General features: G+C 48.7%; 2 protein-coding genes across 3 annotated transcripts in view; both read left to right on the top strand.

Moving 5' to 3' along the window:
* EPC2 (enhancer of polycomb homolog 2) overlaps positions 1 to 6,701 on the top strand; it is a 35,598-nt gene extending 28,897 nt beyond the window's left edge. For both annotated transcript variants that reach the window (XM_009087769.4, XM_050976648.1), the window contains exons 11-14: positions 408 to 544; positions 2,135 to 2,294; positions 3,850 to 4,183; positions 5,417 to 6,701. In XM_009087769.4, the coding sequence (XP_009086017.3) occupies positions 408 to 544; positions 2,135 to 2,294; positions 3,850 to 4,183; positions 5,417 to 5,489 (704 nt within the window). In that variant the 3' untranslated portion in view covers positions 5,490 to 6,701. The remainder of the gene's footprint in view (positions 1 to 407; positions 545 to 2,134; positions 2,295 to 3,849; positions 4,184 to 5,416) is intronic.
* A 9,081-nt stretch (positions 6,702 to 15,782) lies between these two features.
* KIF5C (kinesin family member 5C) overlaps positions 15,783 to 26,430 on the top strand; it is a 76,818-nt gene continuing 66,170 nt past the window's right edge. Inside the window, exon 1 of the mRNA XM_050976647.1 lies at positions 15,783 to 15,908. Coding sequence (XP_050832604.1) covers positions 15,783 to 15,908 — 126 coding nt within the window. The remainder of the gene's footprint in view (positions 15,909 to 26,430) is intronic.

The following is a 26,430-nucleotide window of genomic DNA, read 5'->3' as shown; positions in this document are numbered from 1 at the left end:
GCAAGGGGCTCTGGGAGGGGAAATTGTCCAGGAATCCTCTGCCAGTGTTCACTGGGGCAGAAGGCACCCAGCTCAGGGGGCTTTGTCCTCAGCTCTGATTTTCAGGCTGTGCTTCTTTCCTGAAAGCCAGGCAAATCATTTCTCTTGAGCTTTTGCCTAAAGCTACTGGGGAATAAAACCACCAAAGATAGAAACTGCTGAAAAGCAAGGAAAGCTCTGAATTCTTTTGTTACAGATGAACTCCATGAAAGGACACAACAAACAAACACAGCCTGACCTCTCCTTTATGTAATCTCTGAAGGGTTTGGGTGCAGCTGACATGATTTCTGTCATCCTCACCCACCTTAGGTGCACTCTTGCCTTTTCCATGTGTGTTTGTGTAACTGTGGCTCCTTTCTTTCCCGTAGTCACAGGGGGCATCACAGAGGAGCAGTTCCAGACACACCAACAGCAGTTAGTGCAGATGCAGAGGCAGCAGCTGGCCCAGCTGCAGCAGAAGCAGCAATCTCAGCATTCCTCCCAACAGACACATCTGAAAGCACAGGTACTGCTCCCACCTTGATGTTCCTTTTGTTCACAGTGCTGCCCATCTCTCATGAACCAAATGGGACACCCCAGCAAGTGTGGGATGTTTCAGAGGGAATTTAAAACACTTTGCTCAGGGTTTTATTCACAAGTTGGCTTCATTTTACAAGCTGAGGGAGAGATTTTGTAGCTGAGTGTGGTACCTGCATCCACATAGTTATCAGTGTAAAAATATCAGTGTGTGCTCTCAGCTCTTCCTGTTTGCACTGGTTTTGTCCTCCTGCCTGTAAGTGCTCTGAAGGGACTTCATTAAAATTACCTTCTGAGGTAATGTGTTCTGTTATGAGCAGATACTCAGTGAGCACTAAAAATTGCTACCTCTGAGAGGAAAAGGAGACCTTGCATCTTTGCATATTCTGGCTTCTAAAAGAATCCCATTTTTCCTCTGGAATGGGAAAAATGTTTTTGCATTGCACTTAGTTTTCTGTTAGCTTCTTCCCAATAAAGTATAAAAGAGCTGTTGCTGTTGTCTATTGCTAGGAAAATGTATATTACTTTGAGCATTTTATATCTAATTGCTTGTGCTGCTTGTCCCTTCCCCTCAGTGTTTTCTACCTCAATTAATCAGGGATTCTGTGTTGGCAGATACTGATGACATTTTTTGTAAGTGTAAAGAAACAATGCCAAAATATTTAAACAAAACAAATGAATTTTGGATCTTTAAAACATTTCAAGCTTCTCTGCAAAGTCATTTTCTTTGTTAATATAAATTGAAATTGCAGAATTAATGTTCTTTCCAGTAAGAATGATGAGTCTTTCCGGTAGGAACCGGGCTAACAGAGGGGATTCCAGAATGTGATGGGCAGTTATTCTGTGGCACAAGTCACAGAATGGAGGTACCACAAATCCTGAACATCCCTGAGGTTTGCAGCTGCCTGGAGACAGAGCAGAGAAGATTTAAGACGTGGTTGTTTTCTTAGAGCAAACTTAGGGAATTCTCTGTGGTTTGGGTTGGAAGGGGCCTTAAAGCCCATCCCATTCTCCCAGGGACTCCTCTCACTGTCCCAGGTTGCTCCAAACTCTGCCCAGCCTGGCCTTGGACACTTCCAGGGATCCAGGGGCAGCCTCAGCTTCTCTGGGCACCTGTGCCAGCCCCTCCTCACCCTCCCAGGGAACAATTCCCAGTTCCCAATCTCCCACCCAGCCCTGCCCTCTGGCACTGGGAGCCATTCCCTGGCTCCTGTCCCTCCATGCCTTGTCCCCAGTCCCTCTCCAGCTCTCCTGGAACCCCTTTGGGCCCTGGAAGGGCTCTGAGCTCTGCCTGGAGCCTTCCCCCATCCAGGCTGAACAAGACACAGCAGAAGTGATGTGTTGTGCTGAGATCTGACCTGGCTGCATTGGGCAGCACTTGTGTGACCCTCCTTTGGACACTGATTTCCAACTTCTCTTCACTCTGCTGGCACAGAAATATTCCATGGTGTGGTCATTAGGTCACACCTCGAAGCTGTATTTATTTATTTATTTGCTTTACTTGTGCACTGTAGCAATCCTAAGGCATATTTCCTTTTGTACTTGGATGATTGAGAAGCACCTTTTCCTGTTCCTGCAGGGCTCCAGCACCTCTGACTGCATGTCCAAAACCCTGGATTCAGCCAGTGCCCACTTTGCTGCCTCTGCAGTGGTCAGTGCCCCGGGCCCCGGGCGCAGCGAGGGAACCAAGGAGCAGAACACCAGCCACAACAATATCAACGGTGTTGTCCAGCCTTCAGGTGAGGAGTCCTTGAAAATCCCAGCCTGGACTGAGCTGAGAATGTCAGCTGCCCTTGACTATCAACTGATCTTATTGCTGATTTCTAAAATATTAATAAATACCAACCAAAAAAATCAAATCTCTCAGTTGTGATCGTTTTAAGTGTTGTTCTCTGAAGTACTTTGGAGCAGTGGTTTGAGTCATGGAATATCCTGAGGTGGAAGAGTCCCACAAGGATGGTCAAAGTCCAGCTCCTTGCCCTGTACAGGACAGCCCTGAGGATCCCACTGTGTGCCTGAGAGCCTTGTCCAACAGCTGTTGTTAAAATGGATATAAAACCACCAAGTGCTCTTTACCTCAGAGGAGCATTGTTTGCTTTGCCTTTGGTAGTCTTTATCTTCTCATTACCTGTTCAGATCAAAAGTCTAAATGACAGCATTTTAAAACCAGTGTGAGTGTGTAATGAAAGAATAAATCGACTGCTTAAAACATTTAAGTACTTTGAGAAGGAAATGGAGAAGTTGATTCATTATTTGGTTGTTACCTCACTTGTATATTCAGCCAAAAATGTACTAACCAGCCTTTACTGGCAATTCTTTTGACATCACTGTTAGCCTCAAGTTTCACTGCATTTAGGATTTGTCCCAAAAAGTGCAGCCATGGGCACTCAGTGCCCCCTCCCACCCTCCTGGGGTGATGCTTGTGCTGGTGCCATCTCCACAGTGCCAAGAGGCAAATGGGATTTGGGCTGCCAAGACAAAGAAGAGGCTTTTAAAGTAATTTGTTGTTTTAGCAGCTAATGATGTGATTAGTTTTATAGACCTTCTGCCAGGCTGGGTTAATGATAATATGAAATGAATAGAGGGAGAAAAAACACAACTGAATAAAATCAATAAACTGGAGCAGTTCCAGGACACAGAGAGAGAGATCTGTGTGTAATTCTCTGAGTTCATATCCAGGAGGGCAGTGCTCTGAGGGTGGAAGATCAGGCACACGGTGATGCCTTGTTGTGGCTACCTGGAACAGAGGCTAGACAAGATTGAGAGAATAAAAGTGGGTATTTATTAAAGGCCTTCAGTAGATGCACCTTGGGCTGTCAGAAGCCTCTGAGAGGCTACACCCAAAATGCACAATGGTCACGAATGTTTCAGATAATTATGAGTTTGGTTCATTTACATATCAGGGGTTAATCCTCCAATTACAGCTTCAGGTAATGAAGTCATATACCCCCAGTTTGCTCTCCCCCAACTCACTTTTGTTTACATTTTTTTGGGCCTGAGACAGTGAGGTGTCTGAGTTCCAGCCCTAGAGGGATTGTCTGAATAAAACAAGAACAGCAGCTGACAGGCTGTGGAGTTTTAGAGTTATACCCTAAAGCAGTGCAGGAGCTGAAAAATACAAAAGCTAAATCCTAAGGCATCAGTGGCAGTGTGCCAAGCTGCCACTTCTGACTTTTTCCATTTCTGAATCTGTAAAGTATGGACATCAATGACTTACACACTCCAAGCATTGCCTTTGAGGTTAATCTTTGAAATGTCACCTTTTTAACACCCACCATTTATTCTGCCTAACAGGAACCTCCAGAACTTTGTACTCCACCAACATGGCTTTATCATCCAGCCCAGGGATCTCAACTGTACAGCTCGTAAGGACAGTTGGCCACAGCACCACAAACCACTTAATCCCAGCCTTGTGCACGAGCAGCCCTCAGCCTCTCCCCATGAACAATTCCTGCCTGCCCAGCGCCGTGCACCTCAACAACGTCAGTGTTGTGTCTCCAGTCAATGTTCATATCAATACACGGACTTCAGCGCCCTCGCCAACTGCCTTAAAACTTGCCACAGTTGCTGCCAGCATGGACAGAGTGCCAAAGGTAACTCCCAGCAGTGCCATCAGCAGTATAGCAAGGTGAGTGGGGACAGGGCTGCAGCAGCTCCTGTTTGTGCTTGAATCGCGGAATTGTTTGGGTTGGAATCACCAGAGTCCAGCCCAGACTCAGCCTCACCTCGTCAGAGCAGAGCACTGAGTGCCACCTCAGCAGTGCCTCCCTCACCTCCCTGGGCAGTTCCAGTGCTTGACTGCCCTTTCCATGGAGAAATCCTTCCTGATGTCCCACCTGACCCTAGTGCAGCCCAGCCTGTGTCCTCTCCATGGTCATGGCCAGCTCTGCACTAGAGGGAATCTGTTCCAACTCTGAGAGGCTTCTCAGCTTCTTCAGCATGGCCATGGCAAACCAAAAGAGCTGATTTTGCAAATTAACCCCTCCAATAACCTGCTCTGCCTTTAGGCACCTGTACTTTTGGTCAGCTTCTACTGTGTTTGAATTTAAACCATTTCATTTGTCCCTTTTCATGCAACATTATCAGGTAGAGTCTGTCAAATTCCCCTCATTTTCCCTCTAAATCATTGTGTAATATTGTAAGGTACAGGCTGGCACATGTATTTTCATATTTACATGTGGATATATGTCTTACATATTTATGTAAAACACGAGTCAGAAAAGTGGCAACCTGTATCTTACATATAAAATCATAATTCATAATTGTTTAGGTTGGAAAAGACCTTTAAGATCATCAAGTCCAACCATTAAGGTGTTTATTCTCATTGAACAGCAGCACTGTTATTTCAGGATACTTAGATGATGTTTCATAGGAGTGGCAGGAGCTAAATTGTTCTGAAAATGGCAATTTTTGGGCTTTGTTTGAAGTCTCTCCTGGATGATACGGCATTTCAAAAAACAAGGTCATGTTTGTGAACTGGATAAGTAAAAAATGGGTATTAGTAAACAAAATTGGTGAAAAATTAGTGCTAAAGCAGAATGGGAATTAGAACACTTGGTGCATTAACAGAATTACTGATGCTGAGTTATCATATCTTGACTTTGTTCCTTCAGAAGAGCCTTTAGGGATTTAATCCATAGTTGAGGCTGGCAGTGGACAGTGAAATGCAATACTCCTGCAGAAGGGGCTGCACTGCTGAATAAGAGCAGTTGCTGAATGCCAGTATTGACTCCCAAACAAAGTTTGCAGTGTGTGTGTTCAGGTTCCTGGCTGGCCCAGCTAAGAGCTGTGTGAAAATGTGAAAGCACTGAGGGAAAGTGTGAGAGGATCTGCTCTGACCGTGGGCTGCTCCTTCTTGCAGAGAGAACCATGAACCAGAGCGCCTGGGCTTGAACGGCATCGCAGAGACCACAGTGGCCATGGAAGTGACATAACCTCCACACTGTCCCCAGCTGGGTCCTGGTGTGTGTGCTCCTTCCTCTTCCAGCTGAGTGCAAACACAGCTCTGTGGATCTCAGAGAGCTCACCCAGACCTGAATGGACTCCCGTTATATCGTGTATTAAGTCGATATATAATGTAAATTTTGTAAAATTGGGAAAATCACTACCTTGTAAAATAGTTTATTTGTATCATCAATATTATTTCTGTTACTTGAATAGTAGATATTCATCATCATGCTTTTGCACTTGAATTTGCAACTGAATGGATTAAAAAATAATTCTTTAATGGGATCATGAGCATGACATGGGATCCTGCATCACTTGTTTAAACTATTTATTTTGCCATGTTTACATTTTGTATCTTGTACAAATAAATGCAACTTTGTGTCTAAAAAAAAAGTTAAAGATTCATAGCTAGGAAATGAAATTCTTGTAATTTTTTTCTAAAGGAAATGTAAAGTTTTCACTTGGTTCATTTTGTTTCACAATTTGACTAGATGGACTTTTTGGTAAATACTTTAGTGGCATTTCACTGTCAAATATGAAGTTCAAGGCAAAATAGTATTTTCTATTACTGTGCAGGGGAAAGGGATGGATCGATACATGCAAATTTAATGTAGTAACTCACTTTTCCATATATTTTGAATGTATATTTCTATTTATAATACCAGTTTATAAAAAATAATTACACAGGAGAGGGAAAAAAAAAACTGACTAGGAAAATTATGCATCTGGCACATGTCCAAATGTGCAGATCTGAGAAAATTTTCACCTTGATGCCATTTTATCCGAAGACTGCGTATTTTAACCGGCTTTCAAACTGTACCACACCACATTAAAGGATATTTTACCAGGTATGTATTGCATTCTATATCATTGCAATAATTCATTATTGGATGTCTAGCTATCGAGCCATCCCAGGTGGTGGGGGGGGAGGGAGGGTTGTGGCAAGATTGTCTTTTCAATTTTGGAGAGTTTTCCTGTGGCTACAAGGCAAGTAACGGGTTGGAAAAAGTCTGACTGTAAGCGTTGGACACCTTGGTAGTGTAGTGTTTTAGTGACTTTTTTTATACGGTTCTTGTACATTAGATACGTGTAGTGGTGTTTCCGAATGTTTGTTTATGCACTAGTTCAGACAACTTTCCCTGTTACTTGTTCTTGATAAGTGAAAACTGCAGGGAAATAAAAATACATATCAAAAGCTGGCCATGGTGCATATGTGGTTATTTCTCAGTGTGCAAGCAGGGACAGCAGCCCTTCTGCAGGCTGCTCAGGGACTCTGCTCCTTGATCCCAGCATATGCACTTATTTCCAGAAGCTTGCAGGGGATGTGGTAATTCTGTGCTAGGGGAGGGATGGAACCTGAGACCTGGGGAAATGGGGAATGGGCTGAGTTTCTGCTGGTTTGTTCTCCACGCTTGGGTGTTTTTGTATTACAAATCCCAGGATGACTGAGGTTGGAAGGAGCCTGGAGATGTTTAGTCCAGACTCACCCTCCCAGGAAAATCTTGCCTCTGTCATGCAGTCAGTTTATTTTCCATCTTAGCTTTCTATATAAAGAACTGTTTTTAATCCAAGCCGTGTTCAAACCTGTTTTGTCTTATGTTGTGTGAGTTAAAAAGTCCTGGCAGCTGAAAACACTTGCAGAGCTTTAAATCCTGGGCGTTCATCACAAACTCAGATGGCTAAAATTACCTGGTTTCTGCTTAACTGATGCTCTGGTTTTATTCCATGGGATGTCTGCAGGGAGAGGTGAGGCTAGATTATTCCTGTTGGGAATAGAGGAATCCATGATGCAGCCTTGGTCAGGTGAGGGGAGGTGGCAGCTTTGGGGGGCACCTGTGACTTCACTGGGATTGCTGCTCCCTGAAAATTCCACTTTTTCTGATCTTTCCAGCCTTTCTGTAGAGCTGGGCTCATTTCAGGGAATGGCTGATAGTCTGAAGTATAATTTTTTTTTTTTGAAAGAATTGTTGAAAATCTGAGTCTGTAAAAGAAAAAAAAAATATTCTCCTTGATATCTAGGAATAACCTTGCTTCACTACCATCCCCAAAACCCTTTGGAGGCTTAATGAAAATGGGAAGTAATTTCCTCTGCAGATTGAAAGCTGTACACTTAGCATGGCCTCTTCTCACTACAAAGATCATTTTCAGTGGATCATTTTCAGGGAAAATTGGCCAGAAGATGTCTCTGAGATTGCTGTGTATCTCTGATTTCGTGTAGTCTAATCCTCATCTAATTACTTAAAAAACCTTGAGCTGGAGCTTCAAACTTTTAATGGATTCTGGGAAAATGTGAGGTGCAGAGAAGGATTCCATAAACTCCCAAGGCTCTGATGGTAAGTGCCAGCTGTGGAATGGCTTTCATTGAAAGGATTAGTGGGGATGAAACCTTCTGTGAAGCAGAACTGGAACAGTCCTTGCACAGCCTGGAGTGCAGGAAAAAGGGGAGCAGTGGTGGATGGTGCTGCAGGCCGTGGAAATCTTCATTAAACAGCAGAAAAAGAGAAAGGGGAGGGATTAGTGCTATAAATTCCTTGGTCCAGCTGGGATTGCCACTGACTGAGGTGGTTTTGTGCTCTTTGAGCATGTTGAGGATGTGATGTTCAGTCTGAATTGCCTTATTTGTGCATCTCTGCAGCAGGATTGGAATAGGGATTTCTGTTCTGTTGTGTTTTGGGAATATCTTTCAGGTAAGATTGTGGAATCCTGGCTTATCTAAGCCATTCATGCTGGACTTCATGTCAGGTGCAGAGTTTTAAATGTCAGGAGCTAGAAAATGCTGGTTCTTTCTCTAATAGTGTTTCTATTTATTTATGGATTGGCTGGAGTTTTGGTGTGTTTGTCATCCCAACAGGCTCCCTGGATTTGCCTGCAGAGAAACAGTTTCAAAGCTCACTTCCATGTTTCTGCTGCTTTGAGGGTTTGCAGCACTCACACTTTAATTGGAAAGCCTGGGAATAACCTTGGTGAATGAAAGCCAGCTAAGTGCTGCTTGGGAAAGAAGGAAAATCAGGGAGAGGGAGTTTTTCCTGAGTGAGTTGGGTGAGCTGTGGAGATCCAAGTGTTTTTATCTGAACAGTAATTACATGGGAGGTAATTCCTGCTGATCCAAGTAGATGGTTATGTAGGAAACACTGGGAGTGTTCTTGCAGGACCCAGCAGCAGTGGGGGCACGTGGAGGCCCCTGCTCTGCCTGGGTTGTGCCATCCTGCTGCAGTGACAGGGCCCAAAGTGTCATTCCTTGGTGTGAGAACTGAGCTGGACATTTGCTCCTCAAGTGCCTTCCAGGAGGAAAAGGGAGCTTCAGGATACATTCCCTGTTTTCTCAGTGACTTGCTTGTCTCTCAGTCACCTGCTCCATCTCGAAATGCAATCTCTGTGTCCTTCAGATGGTTTTTAATGGTTTCATCTCAAAAAATTTATGAGCACACATGTAAGTTATATTTTGCTTTGAATTTAACTCAGTTAATCAGTCTGTATTGTAATGCAGGAACTCCAAGTTAAGTAAAAATAAAATAAATTATTGTAGCTGAAAAAGGACTAAAATGTGAAACTAATGGAGTAACACTGAAGTAACCAATCACTTTTGGAATCCTTGGATCCCAGAACAGTTTATGTTGAAAGGGACCTTAAAACTCACCTGTGCTACAGCCAGGGACACCTTCCACTGTCCCAGGCTGCTCCCAGCCCCATCCAGCCCGGCCTTGGACACTGCCAGGTTTCCAGGGGCAGCCCCAGCTGCGCTGGGAATCCCATTCCAGCTCCTCCCCACCCTCCCAGCCCGACACATTTCCTGAAGGTAGGGTTGTTTCTCTGACTAACAAAAGTAGAATCTGTTTAGTCCAGCCTGCCTTCAACCCACAGAACTGTGGTTGAACTCCAACGCAAGTGCGATTACCCAGGGAGGAGCCATGGAAGGGGGGAGGCAAAAACTGCGGCAGATTAGAGAGAATTTGTGACAGATAAAAACATTCCGGCTGGTTTATCTGCTGGGAGGCCACACCTCTGTCCCCCCTCGCTCCATCCCTGTGCACGGTGGTGTCACTTTGGGCACGGTGGTGTCACTTTGGGCTCGGTGGTGTCACTGCGGGCTCGGTGGTGTCACTGCGGGCTCGGTGGTGTCACTTTGGGCATGTTGGTGTCACTGTGGGCTCGGTGGTGTCACTGCGGGCTCGGTGGTGTCACTTTGGGCTCGGTGGTGTCACTGTGAGCTCGGTGGTGTCACTGCGGGCTCGGTGGTGTCACTTTGGGCTCGGTGGTGTCACTGCGGGCACGGTGGTGTCACTTTGGGCACGGTGGTGTCACTGCGGGCACGGTGGTGTCACTTTGGGCTCGGTGGTGTCACTGTGGGCACCGTGGTGTCACTGTGGGCTCGGTGGTGTCACTGCGGGCTCGGTGGTGTCACTGCGGGCTCGGTGGTGTCACTTTGGGCACGGTGGTGTCACTGTGGGCTCGGTGGTGTCACTGCGGGCACGGTGGTGTCACTGCGGGCTCGGTGGTGTCACTGTGGGCATGTTGGTGTCACTGCGGGCTCGGTGGTGTCACTGCGGGCTCGGTGGTGTCACTTTGGGCACGGTGGTGTCACTTCGGGCTCGGTGGTGTCACTGCGGGCTCGGTGGTGTCACTTTGGGCACGGTGGTGTCACTGCGGGCTCGGTGGTGTCACTTTGGGCACGGTGGTGTCACTTTGGGCTCGGTGGTGTCACTGCGGGTTCGGTGGTGTCACTTCGGGCTCGGTGGTGTCACTGTGAGCTCGGTGGTGTCACTGTGGGCTCGGTGGTGTCACTTTGGGCTCGGTGGTGTCACTGCGGGCTCGGTGGTGTCACTGCGGGCTCGGTGGTGTCACTGTGGGCATGTCAGTACAAATCACCGTGACGGGTGTGGGATCCCCGGGAGGGCAGGAGCTGCAGATGGAGCCGAGAGCAGCGAGAGCCCAGGGCAGGGCCCAGCTGCGCTTTCCAAAGCTTGGGCTCATCTGTGGCACAGCAAGAGCTGCCGGGTCCCCTCTGCTGCCACTCGCCAGGGCTGGTGGCAGCTGCCTGGGATGGGCTGGCTGTGCCACCAGGGCTGGGGACGCTCCGGTGCCGCTCCCGCAGCCCCCATGCTGATACCGACAGCCCGGCCAGAGAGAAAGGCAGAGAAACTTTCCCAGGAATGGTTCTGGGGGTTGAGAAGGCTGAGAGGAAGAATGCAAACCAATCTGCAGCTGGTGTTTCGGGCAGCTGTTTGTCACTATAAGGTGTTTACCGAAGGGAGGTTCCCAATTATGGGTGGCAGGTGTCATTGAGAACCAGTCAGGCTCTGGGTGAGCGATGTTGGTTATGGATATCGGGAGATTGTCACAAATTCAGCTTTTTATGCCTTCTGAAAAACCATGGAGTCTGTCGTGTCGTCTTTCTTCCCATTCCTGACTCGACGGTGACACCCGCGCTCACTGAGCGCTGCCCGGGGGAAAGGACACCGCAAACAGCAGCGCTGCCCTGATCCTGATCCTGATCCTGATCCTGAATCCTGAACCCTGCCCTGGGGAAAGGACACCGCAAACAGCAGCGCTGCCCTGATCCTGATCCTGATTCTGATCCTGATCCTGATCCTGAATCCTGCCCTGGGGAAAGGACACCGCAAACAGCAGCGCTGCCCTGATCCTGATCCTGATCCTGATCCTGATCCTGATCCTGATCCTGATCCTGATCCTGATCCTGATCCTGACCCTGATCCTGATCCTGATCCTGATCCTGATCCTGAACCCTGCCCTGGGGAAAGGACACCGCAAACAGCAGTGCTGCCCTGATCCTGATCCTGATCCTGAATCCTGCCCTGGGGAAAGGACGTGAAAACAGCAATGCTCCCTCATCCTGATCCTGATCCTCCTCTTGATCCTGATCCTGAATCCTCATCCTGATCTTGATCCTGATCCTGAATCCTGCCCTGGGGAAAGGACACCACGAACAGCAGCATTCTCCTGATGCTGATCCGCCCCGACTCGGCACAGGGGGGTTTAAATCAGCGCTGTAAGTGACACCAGAAGATGGCATCAGCTGCCTGCGATGCTCCTTAACTCTTTCTGCATCTCCACGGAGCCTTTGTGCTTTGGGATTGGATGGTTTTAGGGCTTTCCTGCCCGTTCGGTATTTTTATGGTTGCTTTAAAACTTCCTGTAAGGTAAAGACAACAGGGTTTTTTTCCTGAGTTACAACCCTTTTGTTTAGGTGATTTATTAATCCAAATGTAAAGATGGTAACTTGGAAAAAATATTTTGTGTACTCTGTAATGGCCTGAAACGTTTTGCTGTTTTATACAGTGGTAAAATCGATTTATTTATTTTGAGCAAGCCCATTTTTTTTAGGTGGGTTAACACCAAGTACATGACTGTGCATAACGTGAATAATTTATAAGGAGATCAAGATTTATGTGTGCACTTTACCTTTTTTTAAGTAAGCATATATTGGAGTGTCTTGCAAATGAGAAACAACTCCTGCCAGCACAGCCCCCAGCACTTTCTCATGGAGGATCTTTGGAGTGCCAGGGCCCCATTTCCACATCCAAACTCCTGTGGAGGTCTCAGAAAGGAACCCCTGTGGCCCTGATCCCAAAGAAATCCTCACCTGTCTGACCAAGGAGATGTTGGGTCTGGGATAATCATCCTGAGGGTGTCAGTGCTGCAGGTCCTGTTCATTTTGCTGTGGAATTTTCCCCTGCCTGGCCCAATGTTCCTGCAGCCCAGTCCCTCCTGAGCTGTGGGTATGTGTCCCTGTGCCTTTGATGATCCCTGGGGATGCAGAGCAGATAATTCCTGACCCTCAGCTCCTTCTGGCTGCCTCCTCAGCACTCTCCAGCTCATTTCTGCCTGTTCTCCAGCATGCCTTTATTTTTATTCCTGCTGAACCCTTCCATGCTCTGCCTTTGCAAACCTCCCCTGGTGCACTCTCAGTGTCTGCGGGACATTAACTCCGGGTGACATTTAAAATCGCCTTTTGTCACGGGGATCCCACCCTTTGGGTCCCTCCTGGGAGAAATCCTTTAGCAGCCCTTTCCCCTGAGCCCCGATGACACCGAGATCAGATTTCCTGCCTCTGGGGCCCGGGATCAATGGGATGGATGGATGGATGTGCATTAACGCTGCTCTCCTGCTGGCAGCTCCCGCCCCTGGCCAGCGCTGCTCCTCCGCTCCTTGCACGGAATTGTTCAGCACAGCAGAAATTCAACCTTGCTGCTTCCTCCTGCAGCTCCCTCCCAAATCCAGAGCCCGTTCCTGGGGCCTGGCAGCGGTAAAAGGGAGCAATGGTGATGCTGAAATATTCCCTGCTGCCTCAGGTTCGGCTTTTCTGTGTTCCAGGCTCTGTGCAGCTCTGAGCTTCCCATCCAGCGCTGCTGAGCTCTGTGCCCAGAGCAGGGAGACAAAACAATTCCTGCTCCAGCTGGGCACCAAGGACAAATGAGCCAAATCCCAGCCCAGGAGCACAAACCCCGTGGGCTGGAGAGAGAAAAACAAGCAGGGTGGGAGTGCCTGGGCTAAAGCTGGGCTGGGACAATGAACTGCAAGGTGGGAATGGAGCAGAGCTGATCCCAGGGAGAGACCCCGGGAGCGCTGGTGCATTTTGGGGCCATTTTGGGTCATCTTGGGGGCAGCCCTGGCTGGGCTCTGGTGCTGCCCCAGGTGGGTCCATGGAGGAGATCCTTGAATCAATCCCTGCTTTATTCTGGGACTCTGCCCAGCCCCTGCTCCGGGGCAGCCTGAACAAGGCATCACCCCCATTCCTGTGGGATCACCTCTGTCACAATCCCTGTCCTGCTTTGTCACCTGTCCCCTCCCTGGTTTTCCTGCAGCCTCAACACCTTGGCTCCCCTGCAGAGGAATGGAATTTTCTCATTCCTTTATGAATTCCCAGTCCTCAAGGAGGGGATTTGTTATTCCTTTATTATTCCTATTCGTAATTCTGATATCTTGGGGTGTTTACTGAGCTCAGGTTGGTTCAGCTGGGGAATTTCTTCAGAAAAATCAGAATTTGCTGTCAGACCACATCTGATCTGCCAGGGTGAGCTGGAGAACTGGAGAGCTGGAGAGCTGGGAAAGTGGGAAAGGAGATAACATCCAGCTTCTCTTTTTGTGGGGCTGGTAGGAAGGTAATTTTCATATGTTCAGGTGTAAGCTCAGAAAAACATATAACTAGGTGGGTTTATTGTAAGTGTACAGCTGGAAAATGGCATGGTTTGAGAGGTGAAAGAAATGAATGAAGGTAAAAACAATAAGGTGTTTCAGCTGTGCCTTTCTGTATTTTCATGGATTTTTATAAAGCAGGTTCCCACCAAAGTGTCCATCCCACCTTCAGCCTGGGAGAAGCTCACAGACCCAGGGAGGCGCTGGTGACTCCCAAATCTGCCCAAAAATTCATGTTCCTACCAGGCTGCTCCACCTCATCTGGCCCTAAGTAGTAAAAATAGCAGCAGCTGGGTGACAATTCAGTATTGTCTGCACTCCAGACAATGTCACGTTGTTTGTGACAGAGCTGCTGAGAAATGATGGCTCTCTGCATTCTTCCTGATGGCAGATTATACCTGCTCTCAGAGAAAAATCGAGTTTTGCTTATCTCACTCCAAAATGAGCCCTCCATAATGGAGGAAAATAAGGATTAATTCATCCAAAGACTCCTCTTTTATGACTAAGCCCCTACTTGTCATGAGTAACAAATTTGCTATTCAGGGTAAAAGCTTGAAACAGAAGAGAAATAAAAGGGATAATTGGTAATCCAGGGGAATAAATCCCATTATGTAATAATGGCTTATCACATGCTGCACATTGCCAACTCTCCCTATGGAATTGCTTTCAGGAAGGGTGTGAGAGGCTTTGTTGCCAGCCTGCTCCTCACATCCACCCCAGGTAATGACTGGGAGAGAGGGAGATTTCCATCCAAACGCTGCAGGATTGTCCACCCTCATCTCAGTTGTGCAGCTGAGGGCAATTGAAGGGTGGAACTCTGGTGGAAACCAGGAGCAGGAGCTTCTGCAGCTTCCCAGGAGACAGCATGGATGTCTGGGTTCTTTTCCAAGCAGGAGATTCTTGTCGGGAGAAACTGATGGAGGAGGAGGAGGAGACTTCCCGTGGTATTTCAGACTGTTTGACAACCACGTGAGTGCAGGGAAACAAACGAGCCAGGAGGGAGAGCTGCAGGTGATTTTAGCAGGTAAGGAAGGAGCATTTTGGGGAAGGAGGACGAGGAGAGCCGCCCTGTGAGGAGGAGCAGGCTCCAGGCTGCTTTTCCCAGATGCTGATTCACCTGACAGAACTTTGTGTCAGCTGAGCAAGGTCAAAGCCCAGAGGCACCACGGCTTCTGCTGCTCTTCCCAGCAACAGACATGGAGCAATATTCCAGGAAAAATATCCTTTAACCTGGTCACAGATCCACCTGTGCCAGAGGCAGAGGAGGAAAAACACGGAGGGGAGATGCCAGGGGCAGCTTTGAGCTTGGAGAGGGGCTCTTGGAACAGGGGCTCCCCTTGGAGAGGGGCTCTTGGAGCAGGGGCACCCCTTGGAGAGGGGCTCTGTTGGAGCAGATCCAGAGGATCACCAGGAAGCTGGTGTGGAAACCAAGAGCACTTTCCATGGAATCAGGCTGGGAATGCTGGGGAGAGGGTTTTGGGGAGAGGGTTGTGTGCAGAGCCCACAGCAGGCTTCCAGCCTCTGAGAGAAGCTGGAGAGGGACTGGAGGAAATTTAGTTTAGATAGAAGGAAGAAATCCTTTGCTGTGAGGGTGGGGAGACCTTGACATAGGCTGCCCCTGGATCCCTGGAAATATCCCAGGCCAGGCTGGATGGGGCTTGGAGAAACCTGGGAGAGTGGAAGGTGTGCCTGGGCAGTGGAAGATGTCCCTGGCAGTGTTAGGTGTCCCTGGCAACTCAAGGTGTCCCTGGCAGTGTTAGGTGCCCCCGGGCAGTGGAAGGTGTCCCTGGCAGTGGAAGGTGTCCCTGGGCAGCTCAAGGTGTCCCCGGGCAGCTCAAGGTGTCCCTGGCAGTTCAAGGTGTCCCTGGCAGTTCAAGGTGTCCCTGGCAGTGGAAGGGGCAGCACCGGCGGCACCGGGGGATGCTCGGGGAGCCTCGGGCGCATCCCGGCGATGCTGCGGGGGGAGGCCCCGCGGTGGCCGCGCAGCCGCCGCCGGGCGGGGCCGGTTCGGGGCGTGTCGGCGGGCTCGGAGCGGCTGCCCGGGCTCCCGGCCCCGCCCGCCCGGCGGCCCCAGCCCCGCCGCTGCCGCACCTGCCCCGCTCGGCAGCGCCGGGCCCGCCGCCGCCATGGCGGACCCCGCCGAGTGCAGCATCAAGGTGATGTGCCGCTTCCGGCCCCTCAACGAGGCCGAGATCCTGCGCGGCGACAAATTCATCCCCAAATTCAAGGGCGACGAGACCGTGGTCATCGGGGTGAGTCTGCCGCAGCCCGCAGCCCGCATCCCGCTGCGGGCGGGGCGAGCATCCTTCCTCTCGGGGCGAGCATCCCTCGGCGCTGGGCGAGCATCCCTCGGTGCAGAGCGAGCACTCCCCCGCCTCTGCCCCCCGACCCTCCTGGCGGGTCCCCCCCATCCCCTCCATTGTTCCCGCACCCGCGGAACGGGATGGGGGCGGCGGCGCTACCCGCGCCCCCCCGGCCGGGCTGGCCCCGACCCAGCGGGCGAGCGGCCCGGGGGTGCTCGGGGGGTGCGGGGGCTCTCGGGGGAGCCGGGGGGCGCGGGGGAGCCGCGGGCTCGGGCGCTGATGTCATGCCGGGGACTGGGCATGCTCGGCTGGGGCGGCCGCCCGCGCCTCCGCCGCGCCCCTGCGGCAGCGCCGGCACCGGAGCCATCCCGGGGCCGGCACCGCATCCCGGGATCGCCGTGCCCGGCCGGGATCGCCGTCCCCGGCAGCCCCGCAGAGCGGCGGCGGCACGGCGCTGAGCAGCGCTGCGGGATGCCACCCAAGTTTGGGGTTTGGGTTTTGGGGTTTTTTTTTTCGCGTTTACAAGGATGAAACGAACCCAAATCGCCTCCCCCCGCCCGGCCCTGCGCGCCCCCCTCGCTCTGCTGGGGCTCGGCTGCTCCAGGGTTTAATGGGAACAAAGGGTCGGGATGCGGCTCCTTCCCAGCCCCGCAGCTTCCTTTCCCCTCTCCCTTTCCCCTCTCCCTTTCCCCTCTCCCTTTCCCCTCTCCCTTTCCCCTCTCCCTTTCCCTCTCCTTTCCCTCTCCCTTTTCGCTCTCCTTTTCCTCCTCCTTTTCCCTCTCCTTTCCCTCCCTTTCCCCTCGCCCTTCCCCCTCCCTTTCCCCCTCCCTTTCCCCTTTCCCTTCCTTCCCTTCCCCCTCCCTTTCCCTCTCCTTCCCCTCTCCCGGTCCCCTCTCCCTTTCCGCATCCCCTTTCCCCCCTTCCTCTCCCTTCCCCCTCCCTTTCCCTCCCTCCCCCTTCCCATCCCTCCCTTTTCCCTCTCCCTTCCCCTCTCCCTTTTCCCTTTCTTTCGTTCCTTCATCCCTTCCCCCCTCCCCTCTCCGCTCCTTCTTTTCCCTCTCCTTTCCCCTCCTCTCCCTCCCCCTCTACCCTCTCCCTCTCTTTTCCCGCCCTCTGGCTGCCTTTTTCTTCTCCTTTTCCCTTTCCCTCTCTGTTTTCCCTCTCCCTCTCCCTTTCCCCTCTCCCGGAGCTGGTCCCTCAGAGGGCAGCACTCAGGAACCCCCCGTGTCTCTTTGGGTTGGTGTTCACGAGCAGATTTTTGGTTTAGTGTCCAGCCAGCCTGGTCTGCGGTGCTTTATTTCATATAAATACATTATATTATATATAAATATTTCATATACTGGTCATCTGTGACATCTGTTTTATGTACTGCTCATCAATAACATGTTCTGTGCTGTGTGGTGATACCCTAAAATTGATTGTCAGCACAACTCCTTGCACAATTTGTTAAAATCCACAATTTGTTAAAATCCAAACCCTTGAGGTCATCAGAAACTTTGCTGGTGAAAGTTGCAGAACAGCCTCGAGAGGAAAAAAAAAAACCAAAAAGGTGAATTATGAGCATAAAGGGCTTGTGGTTGTTATTTTTTTGAATGTGAAATGCCCTCTGTCGTGCCCAGATTAATTGTGTTTCTGTGAAGGTTGAAGCTGTGTGTGGCACCCCCAGCAGCCTGTTAACAATAGAGAATCAAAGTGGGTTTCAGTCTCGGGCTGGCTTTGGCCAGCAGATATTGGCAGGAAAATGAGTCTGTGCCATTGTGGGGGCTGAGGAACAAATGTCAGCCACGTTCCCCTCCCCCTGAATAAATAAACCCTCAGACATAGTAAAAGCAGATTAAAACCAGCTCCTAAATCCTTTCCCGTGCTGTGTTTGGAAGGGAATTGGAGTTTGGAATTCTCTTTTCCCACTCGTGGTGTGTCTTTGTCTGTGAAGTGTCTGTTGGCTGGGAGCACAGTAACTGTGGTGCTTTGGGAAAGGGTTTGTGTCCTGCAGGCAGGAAATAATTCCTTTGGTGAGGGTAAAGAAAGGAAAAAAAATAACAGCAACTGGTAATTTCCTACCCTGGAATTAAAAAAATAGAGAGCAACAAGGCAAGTGCATGTATTTATTGATATAGATTGTATTTTACATGGGTGTTCAGGTTGAAAAATCTACTCAGAAGCTTTGAGTCTGCCTTGCCCTTCCTAAGGCCAAACCTGTAATTATTTGGGATTTTAATCAGCCCAAGTAGTGCAGTGTGTCCCCAAATGCAGCTCCTGCTCAGCCATCAGCTGGAGCTCTGTGGGAAGAGCTCTGCTGGAGTGGAAGTGAGCTCAGAAACCTCCCCGGATTCTTTGTCCTCCTTATTGGCAGCCCTGAGCTCCGGTGTAACTCGATCCCAGTGGATCCCACTGCAGCAGGAGTGGGAAGTGCTGCTGGGTGGGTTTTTATCATTTTGATTATTTCATTAGTTTGAAGCGGCTGCTTTGCTCCAACAAATGATGCCTGGCAGGGGCAAGGAATCCTGATCTGTGCAGAGGCAGAGCAGAGTTCCTTCTAGGAAAAGCAGGATTTCAGTCTTCAAAAGCTTCAAAAACAAACCAGGACCAACCACTTTTCTTTTCTTTTTTTTTTTTTTTTTTGTTTTACTATAGCATTTGAAAACCACTGCAATGCAGCTTTTATTTTTGATCCGTGGATTGCAAATTGAAGGGTTCTGTTAAAATTTATAAAACCAAACAAAACTACCAACTTCCCCTCAGAGGAATTATGTCATCATGGAAGAAAAAAAAAAATAAAACAGAACTGATTTAAGGGAAACAGCTATTTTTTTTTTCCTGACTAGTAAGTCTGAATGCATTTATTCCTTCCCAGTAAACACAGGGAAGAGGCTTTCTCCCTGAATTTCCCACTGTCATCTCCTGTTACACTTCCCTGGGGCCTTGGGCAAAAAAATTACAGATCATGACTTGGTGTTTCTGGGAAGAGCAGCAGGGAGGGGGAGTTTAACCACTTAGGCTGAGTTTGCTTAGGCTGGGCTGGGGCTGTGTGAGCAGAGCTGGCCCAGGGCCGTGTCCTGAGTCCTTTCCAGCTGGATAAATCCCTGAGGCTGGGATTTGACCCCGAGTTTTGGGATTTTTGGGTTTATTTGGTTTGGGTGTATTTGGTTTGGGTTTATTTGGTTTGGGTTTATTTGGTTTGGGTTTATTTGGTTTGGGTTTATTTGGTTTGGGTTTATGTGGTGTCTCCCATCCAGCTCCGTGTGAAGCCTGGAGGGTGAAAACCTTTTCCCTTGAATTCCCCTCTGCTTCAGCCACTCAAAAACTTTGTGTTTCCATCCTGCCAGCGAGCTTAAAGCCCAAAAAGCCTTTGAGGTGAGTCTGCCCTGTCAGCAGGGCAGGGGAAGGGCATAAAGGGGATGAACCCAGGGCTTCCCCCTGCGCTGGAGCCTCACCAGGCTGCAGCTTGGTTTTACCTCCCTCTGCAGCCCCAAGGTGACTCTCTGATGGATTGGCTTGGCTGACAGACCCAAAAATGTGGTTTTCTGCTGGCTTGCTGCTGGTGGGGGAGCGTGGAGCTGTTTGCTGGGGGGGCAGAGCCCAGCAGCTCAGGCTGTGCCCTGCTCCTCCAGGTGCTTCCATCCCTCAGCACCTGGGAGGGAGGGATGCAGAGAGAGCCCCAGCCCCTGCTGGGATAATCCCTGCCTTAGCTTTAGGCCTTGGCTTATCCCTCCAGCCAGCTCTGATGTCAAATAAATAAGAATTTACTTGTGGAGGGGGGCTGTGTTTTCACGTTTTCAGCTCCTTTTTCTCTGATGTAAAATAAGCAATAATTTAGTTGTGGGGGGGGGGTGTTTTCATGTTTTCAGCTCCTTTTCCTCTGATGTAAAATAAGCAAAAATTTAGTTAGGGGAGTGGTGTTTTCATGTTTTCAGCTCCTTTTTCTCTGATGTAAAATAAGCAATAATTTAGTTGTGGGGGGGGGGGGCGGTGTTTTCACATTTTCAGCTCCTTTTTCTCTGATGCCAAATAAATAAGAGTTCAGTTGTGGAGGGGGCTGTGTTGATGTTTTCAGCCCCTTTCTCTCCCTAGGTGTGGAGCAGGCAGCACGGGCTGATCCAGGGGGGTTGTCCAGGCAGACCCCTCCTGGTGGGATGCAGAACACCCCAGAGCAGCTCAGGGTGCAGAACACCCCAGAACAGCTCAGGATGCAGAACACCCCAGAGCAGCTCGGGATGCAGAACACCCCAGAGCAGCTCAGGATGCAGAACACCCCAGAACAGCTCAGGATGCAGAACACCCCAGAACAGCTCGGGATGCAGAGCACCCCAAAACAGCTCGGGATGCAGAGCACCCCAGAGCAGCTCGGGATGCAGAGCACCCCAAAACATCGGGATGCAGAACACCCCAGAGCAGCTCGGTGCTGTTCCCAGGGAGGGATCAAAGGTTTCCCTTTGTGGTGTCAGCTGCTCTTGGCGCTGGCAGGGCTTTGTAAAGCCGGGCTTAGCAGGAGTGCTGAGCTCTGCAGAGCCTCCCCCTTCCCCTCTCTGCCCATCCTGGGGGGTTCCAGCCCTGGGAAAGTCCAGGAGAGCTCCGGGATCTGGGGCAGGATCCCCCAGGGCTGGGCTGTAGTCCCGGGGTGGGAATTCTGTTGTGTCAGCTGTGAAATGTTGCCCATAAATAAATCAGTGATGTGGCCCAAAGCAAACAGAGCATCAGCTGAGCCTCCTGTGCCTGCTCACTGCTGCTCTGCAGTGTCCTGTTCCATGGCAGGGAGGGATTCCTGAGCAGGGCTCAGCCCTGGGGGTCCCTTCCAGCTGGGAATGTTCTGGGAGAGGAAGGGAAACAAGGCTTGGTGGCTGATTCCTGTCTGAGCAGGGATGTGGTTTTGTTCTATTTATTTATTTTTAAAAAATGCTTTCTGCTGTAAGTACTTTCTGGAGTGTCTTGTGGAGAGGTTCTCGCTTGTTTTCATCCCTAAAATATTTGGCTGTGCTTTATCTTTTATTCTACGTGCACCAGTGAACTCAGCAGAGTTTGTGCACCTTCTAAAATCCCTCCTGTACAGAGATCTCTGAGTGCTGTTTGCCCCTTGTCACTCTGGGGCTGAAACAGACTTTAAATAAATAAATCAATTCTTGGGATAGAAGATAAATGGCTAGTTAAAAAAAAAAAATACAAAAATGAAACAACTGCCGTGCCGGGAATCTTTTTTTTTGTGTGTGTGCAGCTTTTCCCAAGAGCCAAGGGTCCATCTCTGCCCCCAAAGCCCCAAGGGCTGTGCTGAGGAGGATTTGTTCCTGGTGTGTCTATAAATAACTCTGCCAGGAGATGGGAGCCTGGCACTTGTGCCCTGCTGGAGAAGCTGGCAGGGATGGGAGGTGCTGCTCTCCTGGCAGCTCCCTCCCTCTGGGAGCTCCTCCTCGCTCCTCTTTTCCTCTGGGGACTTGTTGGAAAATCCCAGCTGAAAGATTGAAAGATTTGAAAGACTGAAAGATTTTACTTGAAAGATTTTATTCTGTTATCAGTCTCGATGGAGGGTGAGACACAAGGGATGTAAAACCCAGCACCATTCCATCAGAAACCACCCCATCTCCTGGTCACAATCCCTTAGAAATGTTTTTCAGCCTGTTAGCTTCAAATCATCATCATCATCATCATCATCATCATCATCATCATCATCATCATCATCATCATTATAATATTATGGTTATTATCATTATTATACTTTATTATTAATGTTATTTATAATTGTTGTACCCCACGTGGTCTCGCTGCAGTGCATCTCTCACAGCTCTGATTCTCCAAAATCTCTGGTTTTTTTTTTTTTTGCAATGCCATCTTTTGAAACTTGTTCCTGGTTCAGTCTCTCTCTCTCCAGGGCCATCCCCATTCCATTCCTTCCTCAGGCAGCACGCTGTAGCTCAGAGCTTGCACACAAACTTTATTTTTGTGCCAAATTTTTGTGCAAACTTGAGCGAGCTTTCAGCCAGGCTTTGGGAGTCCCTTACAAACCCATTTCCCACAGGGACAGAGCAGGGTTTGGTTTGAAAGGAACGACTGGGTTGGTTTGCTGAGAAGGATTTTGGGATACAAACACCCATTTTTTCTCCAATTCCTGGGGAATTGGTGCTTTCAGGGTTTTTGTGGGAGCTGTGTGTCCCCCAGGTGTCCCCACCCTCCCTGCACACCCTGGGATTTTCCTGCAGCCTGGAGAACTCCTGGATCCTGCTGCATGGAGGATGTGCAGGGCTCATCCCTGGGGCTCTGGTGCTTTCAGGTCAGATATTTCCAGAGCTCAGCCCTGGCAGATCTGCCTCTGCCTCTGCTGCCTCCTTTGGGAGGAGCAGAATCCCTTGGGAAAGAGCAAGCCCAGGATGGTCCCACTGGCTCTGGGTCACTTTTTAATGCCCTGCACAAACCCAGTTCCATTTCCTCAGGAATGCTGTGGCTGCTCAGGGAGCTGCTCCCAAATCTGATGTTTGAAGCAATCCCTGTGCTCCACTCCTGTCTGGTGTGGAAGATGAAAACTGAGGTGCCTGAGGAAGGGGTTTGGTTCTGGTTTTGGTGGTTGTTTTATTAAGAAATAAATTAATTTCTTGTGCCAGGGGGACTCCCATGAAGGGCTAATATCTATTATTATAATTATATATATAATGACTGTGCCAAAGTGTCAGTGGGTAAAATCTGTGCTGAGAAGGATTTCTGCAGATATTCTCCTTTTCCACCGAGCCTGTGTCCCACCCCAGGTTTTGGGCTGGGTTTGTGGCAGAGTTCAGCTCCTGGGGCTCTGCTGGAGCTGACCCAGTTTGGGAGCTGTTCCCAAGGCTGCTTCCCAATCCCTTCCAAACCAAAATCCTTTCCTGCCGGGGTTGGAGCCACTCCTGGAGGGTTGGTTTGATTTTTCCCCTGGCTCCTCAGCTGCTCTCCTGCAGGAATGGCTGTCCCTGCCCCGGGCTCAGTCTGTGTTTTAGGGATGGAGCTGCTCCTGTGTTTGCCTTTCTGCTCCCTGGAGGAGTGCTGAGAGCCCAGCTGTGGGAATGGCCTCTGTGCATGGATGGTGCTGCAGGAAGGATGCCTCACTCTGAGTGAAAAGCACATTTCCTCCCCCAGCCAATTCCCCTTTCCTGGTTTCTCAGGTTTTTTGGGGTTTTTTTTTTCCCCCCCTTTTCCCAATCTCCTTTGGGCATCCTTCTCCAAACCCAGCCTGTCAAAAATATGGATTCTTACTTAAACCTTCCAAACTTAAAATTTCAACCAGCTGCATTGTCACACCACAGGAAAAAATGGAATTTCAAGCCACCCTGTGATGTCTTTTCCCCTCTGGTACCTCCCTTTTTTTTTGGGATCAGGGGGTTTAAACACTGAGCATCATTCCTGGGTGGTCCCAGTGCTTTTCCTTCCCCTGGGATGCACCAATCAACCCCTGGGGCCTGGATTTGGTTTGGGAAGTGTCTGCTGAGCCTGGTGCAGTGAGATTTGGGGGGGTTGGGGGTTATTTAGGGTTATTTGGGGTTATTTGGGGTTTTTTGGGGTTTTTTGGGGGTTTTTTGGGTTTTTTTTTTTGAGTTCTTTGGGGTTTTTTTGTTTTTTTTGGGGGGTTATTTGGGGTTTTGGGGAGTTATTTGGTTTTTTTGGGGTTATTTGGGTTTTGTTGCGGTTTTTGGGGGTTATTTGGGGCTTTTTGGGGTTATTTGGGGTTTTTTGGGTTTTGGGGTTTTTTGGGTTTTTTTTTGAGTTCTTTGGGGTTTTTTTTGGGGTTTTTTTTGGGGGGGGTTATTTGGGGTTTTGGGGAGTTATTTGGTGTTTTTTGTTGTTTTTTTGGGGTTATTTGGGGTTTTTTGCGGTTTTTGGGGGTTATTTGGGGCTTTTTGGGGTTATTTGGGGTTTTTTGGGTTTTGGGGTTTTTTGGGGTTTTTTTTGAGTTCTTTGGGTTTTTTTTGGTTTTTTTTTGGGGGGTTATTTGGGGTTATTTGGAGTTATTTGGGGTTTTTTTTTTGTTGTTTTTTTGGGGTTATTTGGGTTTTTTTGCGGTTTTTGTTTTGGGGGTTATTTGGGGCTTTTTGGGTTGTGGGGTGTTTTTTGGGTTTTTTTTGAGTTCTTTGGGGGTTTTTTTGGGGTTTTTTTTTGGGGGGGGGTTATTTGGGGTTTTGGGGAGTTATTTGGTTTTTTTTGTTGTTTTGGTTTTTTTGGGGTTATTTGGGTTTTTTTGCGGTTTTTGGGGTTTTTTTGGGGTTCTTTGGGGTTATTTGTGGTGCCTGGTGTGCTCCAGTGCAGAGCATTTCCCCCAAGGCTCCCTGCCCCAAGGAAGCTCCTCTGTGTGCTCAGGGTCTCAAACCGAATCTAAAAAGAGAATTTCATCCTCTCTGCCAGGAGAGTAAAAGCTGCTCAAAAAAAGACAAAATCAGGGATGCAATGCCATTTGTGAGGCTTGAATATTGACCTGCTTTTCTCTTTTTTGGGGAGTTTCTGTGAGGAAACAGGCTTGGGAGGAAAGATGATTTAATTCTGATTTTTTTGGAGGGTTTTAACCCCGCTGCTGCCACCCCTGGGTGTCCCAAAATGCCTCCCCTGGGAGTTGTTTTCTTCCAAACCCCCTTGTTCTGTGCTGCCTCCAGTCATTCCCAGATATTCCTAAAAACCCCACATGATCCCATTTCCCCCTCAGCTTCCATGCCCTGGGGCTGCTGGGGTGTTTCTGCTTTTTAAAGGGTTTAAGGTGTTTGAAAGTGTCTGATTTTCAAGTGTTTAAGGAGTTTTAAAGTGTCTGGTTTTTGAAGTGTTTAAGGTGGGTTTTTTTTGGTTTTTTTGGGTTTTTTTTGGTTTTTTTTGTTTTTTGTTTTTTTTTTTTTTTTTTTTTTGTTTTTTTTTTTTTTTTTTCAATTCTGGCTGCTTCAGTTGGATGCAGAATTTTGTTTGGAATCTGGAGTGAATCTTTCCCTCAAAAGGTCCCTCCTAGGCAGGGGGGGGTCCCTTGTGGTTCGTTGTGTTTTCCTGAACACCTCCAGGGATTTTGGTTTTTGTCGCGTTCTTCCTGACGTGTTTGATCTTTAAATCCCCCATGCTCACCTCCCAAATATTCTCTTTATTCCCCTTTTTTTGGCTGGATTTGGTGTTGCTGCAGCCTTTTAAAGGGCAGGTGGAGGCAGAATGGAGATCTGGGGCTGCCCAGGGATGGGTGGACACTTTGGGTTGGTTTTTCCAGCTGCCCTGGAAGGTTCAGGTGGGATTGTGGTGTTTGTTTGGGACCTGGAAAAATGCTTTAATTCACTTTTATTGGGTTCTGCAGCGTGAAAACATTGCTTAAATAACCCTGGCAAAACAAAGCAGCAAAAAATCACCTCAAAACACCCAAAATGGGATCCCTCACAGCCTTAGGGGGCTGGGGTTGCTGATGGGTTCCTGCTTTGGTCCTTCCATTTCTATTCTTCCATTTCTGTCTATTTCTATCTATTTCTGGCCTTTTTAATTTTTGGATTTAAAAAAAAAAAAAAAAACTTAAAATGTAAAAAATTTTCAATTTTTAAGGGAAATGCTTGTGGTTGTCATCAGATTGCTGTTAAAGCATCACTGACTGGTGGCAGGACAGCTCCAGAAAATGAGAAAATCTCAAATTTCCACCTCAGAGCCTCACTGACACCAAAAATGTGGGATTTTTTTCCGTTCCCCCATGAGAAATGAGTATCCAGAGACAAAACCTTAAATATTTCATAGTATTCTTTGCTGAAAGTGATTGATTTTCTCTCTGTGTGCCCAGAGAATTCCCTTTTCACTGCCTGGCTGGGATGGTGGGCAGGATGGTGCCCAAATCCCTCTCCTGGCTCAGGGATGGAGTCAGCCTTGGAAAGCTGCAGAGCATTTCTCCTCCACCAGGAGGGTTTGGTACCAAACCCCCATTAAATCACCCCAAAACCTTCAGCTCCCTTTTTTAACCCCCAAATTTCCCGAGGTGTTCTTGCTGTGGCAGCATTTTCCAGCCAGCAAAAAATGGTTTTGGCAGCTCCTGAGCCGAAACCCTCCTGGTCTGAGGGGTGAATTTCTAATTTGAATTTCTAATTTCAGGAATTATCCTGGCTGGGGATCATCCCCCCATGCAGGAGAGCTGGGAATTGGGGGAACTGGGTTAGGCAGTATTTTTAGCCAGGCTGTTGCACAAGTTGGGGTTTTCTGCAGCTGTAATATCTTTTATTATTATTTTTATTTTTATTTTTATTTTATTTTTATTTTTATTTTTATTTTATTTTTTTATTTTTATTTTTATTTTTATTTTTATTTTTATTTTTATTTTTATTATTATTTCCCTGCCTGCACTGGTGCAATCCCTGCTGGATTTGGAGCAGGGGGTGGGGGTGATGCTGCAGCTGCTCCCAGCCCTGGGGGGGTCTCACCTCCTTCACTGGGGCAGGATCTGCCAAAAACCCTCCCTGAAAATCTCCTGGATTTATTCTCTATAGTGTGTTTCTCGTCTATTTATTTTAATATTATTAGTTTC

This window comes from Serinus canaria, chromosome 7 (assembly GCF_022539315.1).
Source record: "Serinus canaria isolate serCan28SL12 chromosome 7, serCan2020, whole genome shotgun sequence".
Taxonomy (NCBI): domain Eukaryota; kingdom Metazoa; phylum Chordata; class Aves; order Passeriformes; family Fringillidae; genus Serinus; species Serinus canaria.
Note: the sequence above shows the minus strand (reverse complement) of the source record. Positions and strands in the feature narration are given on the sequence as shown.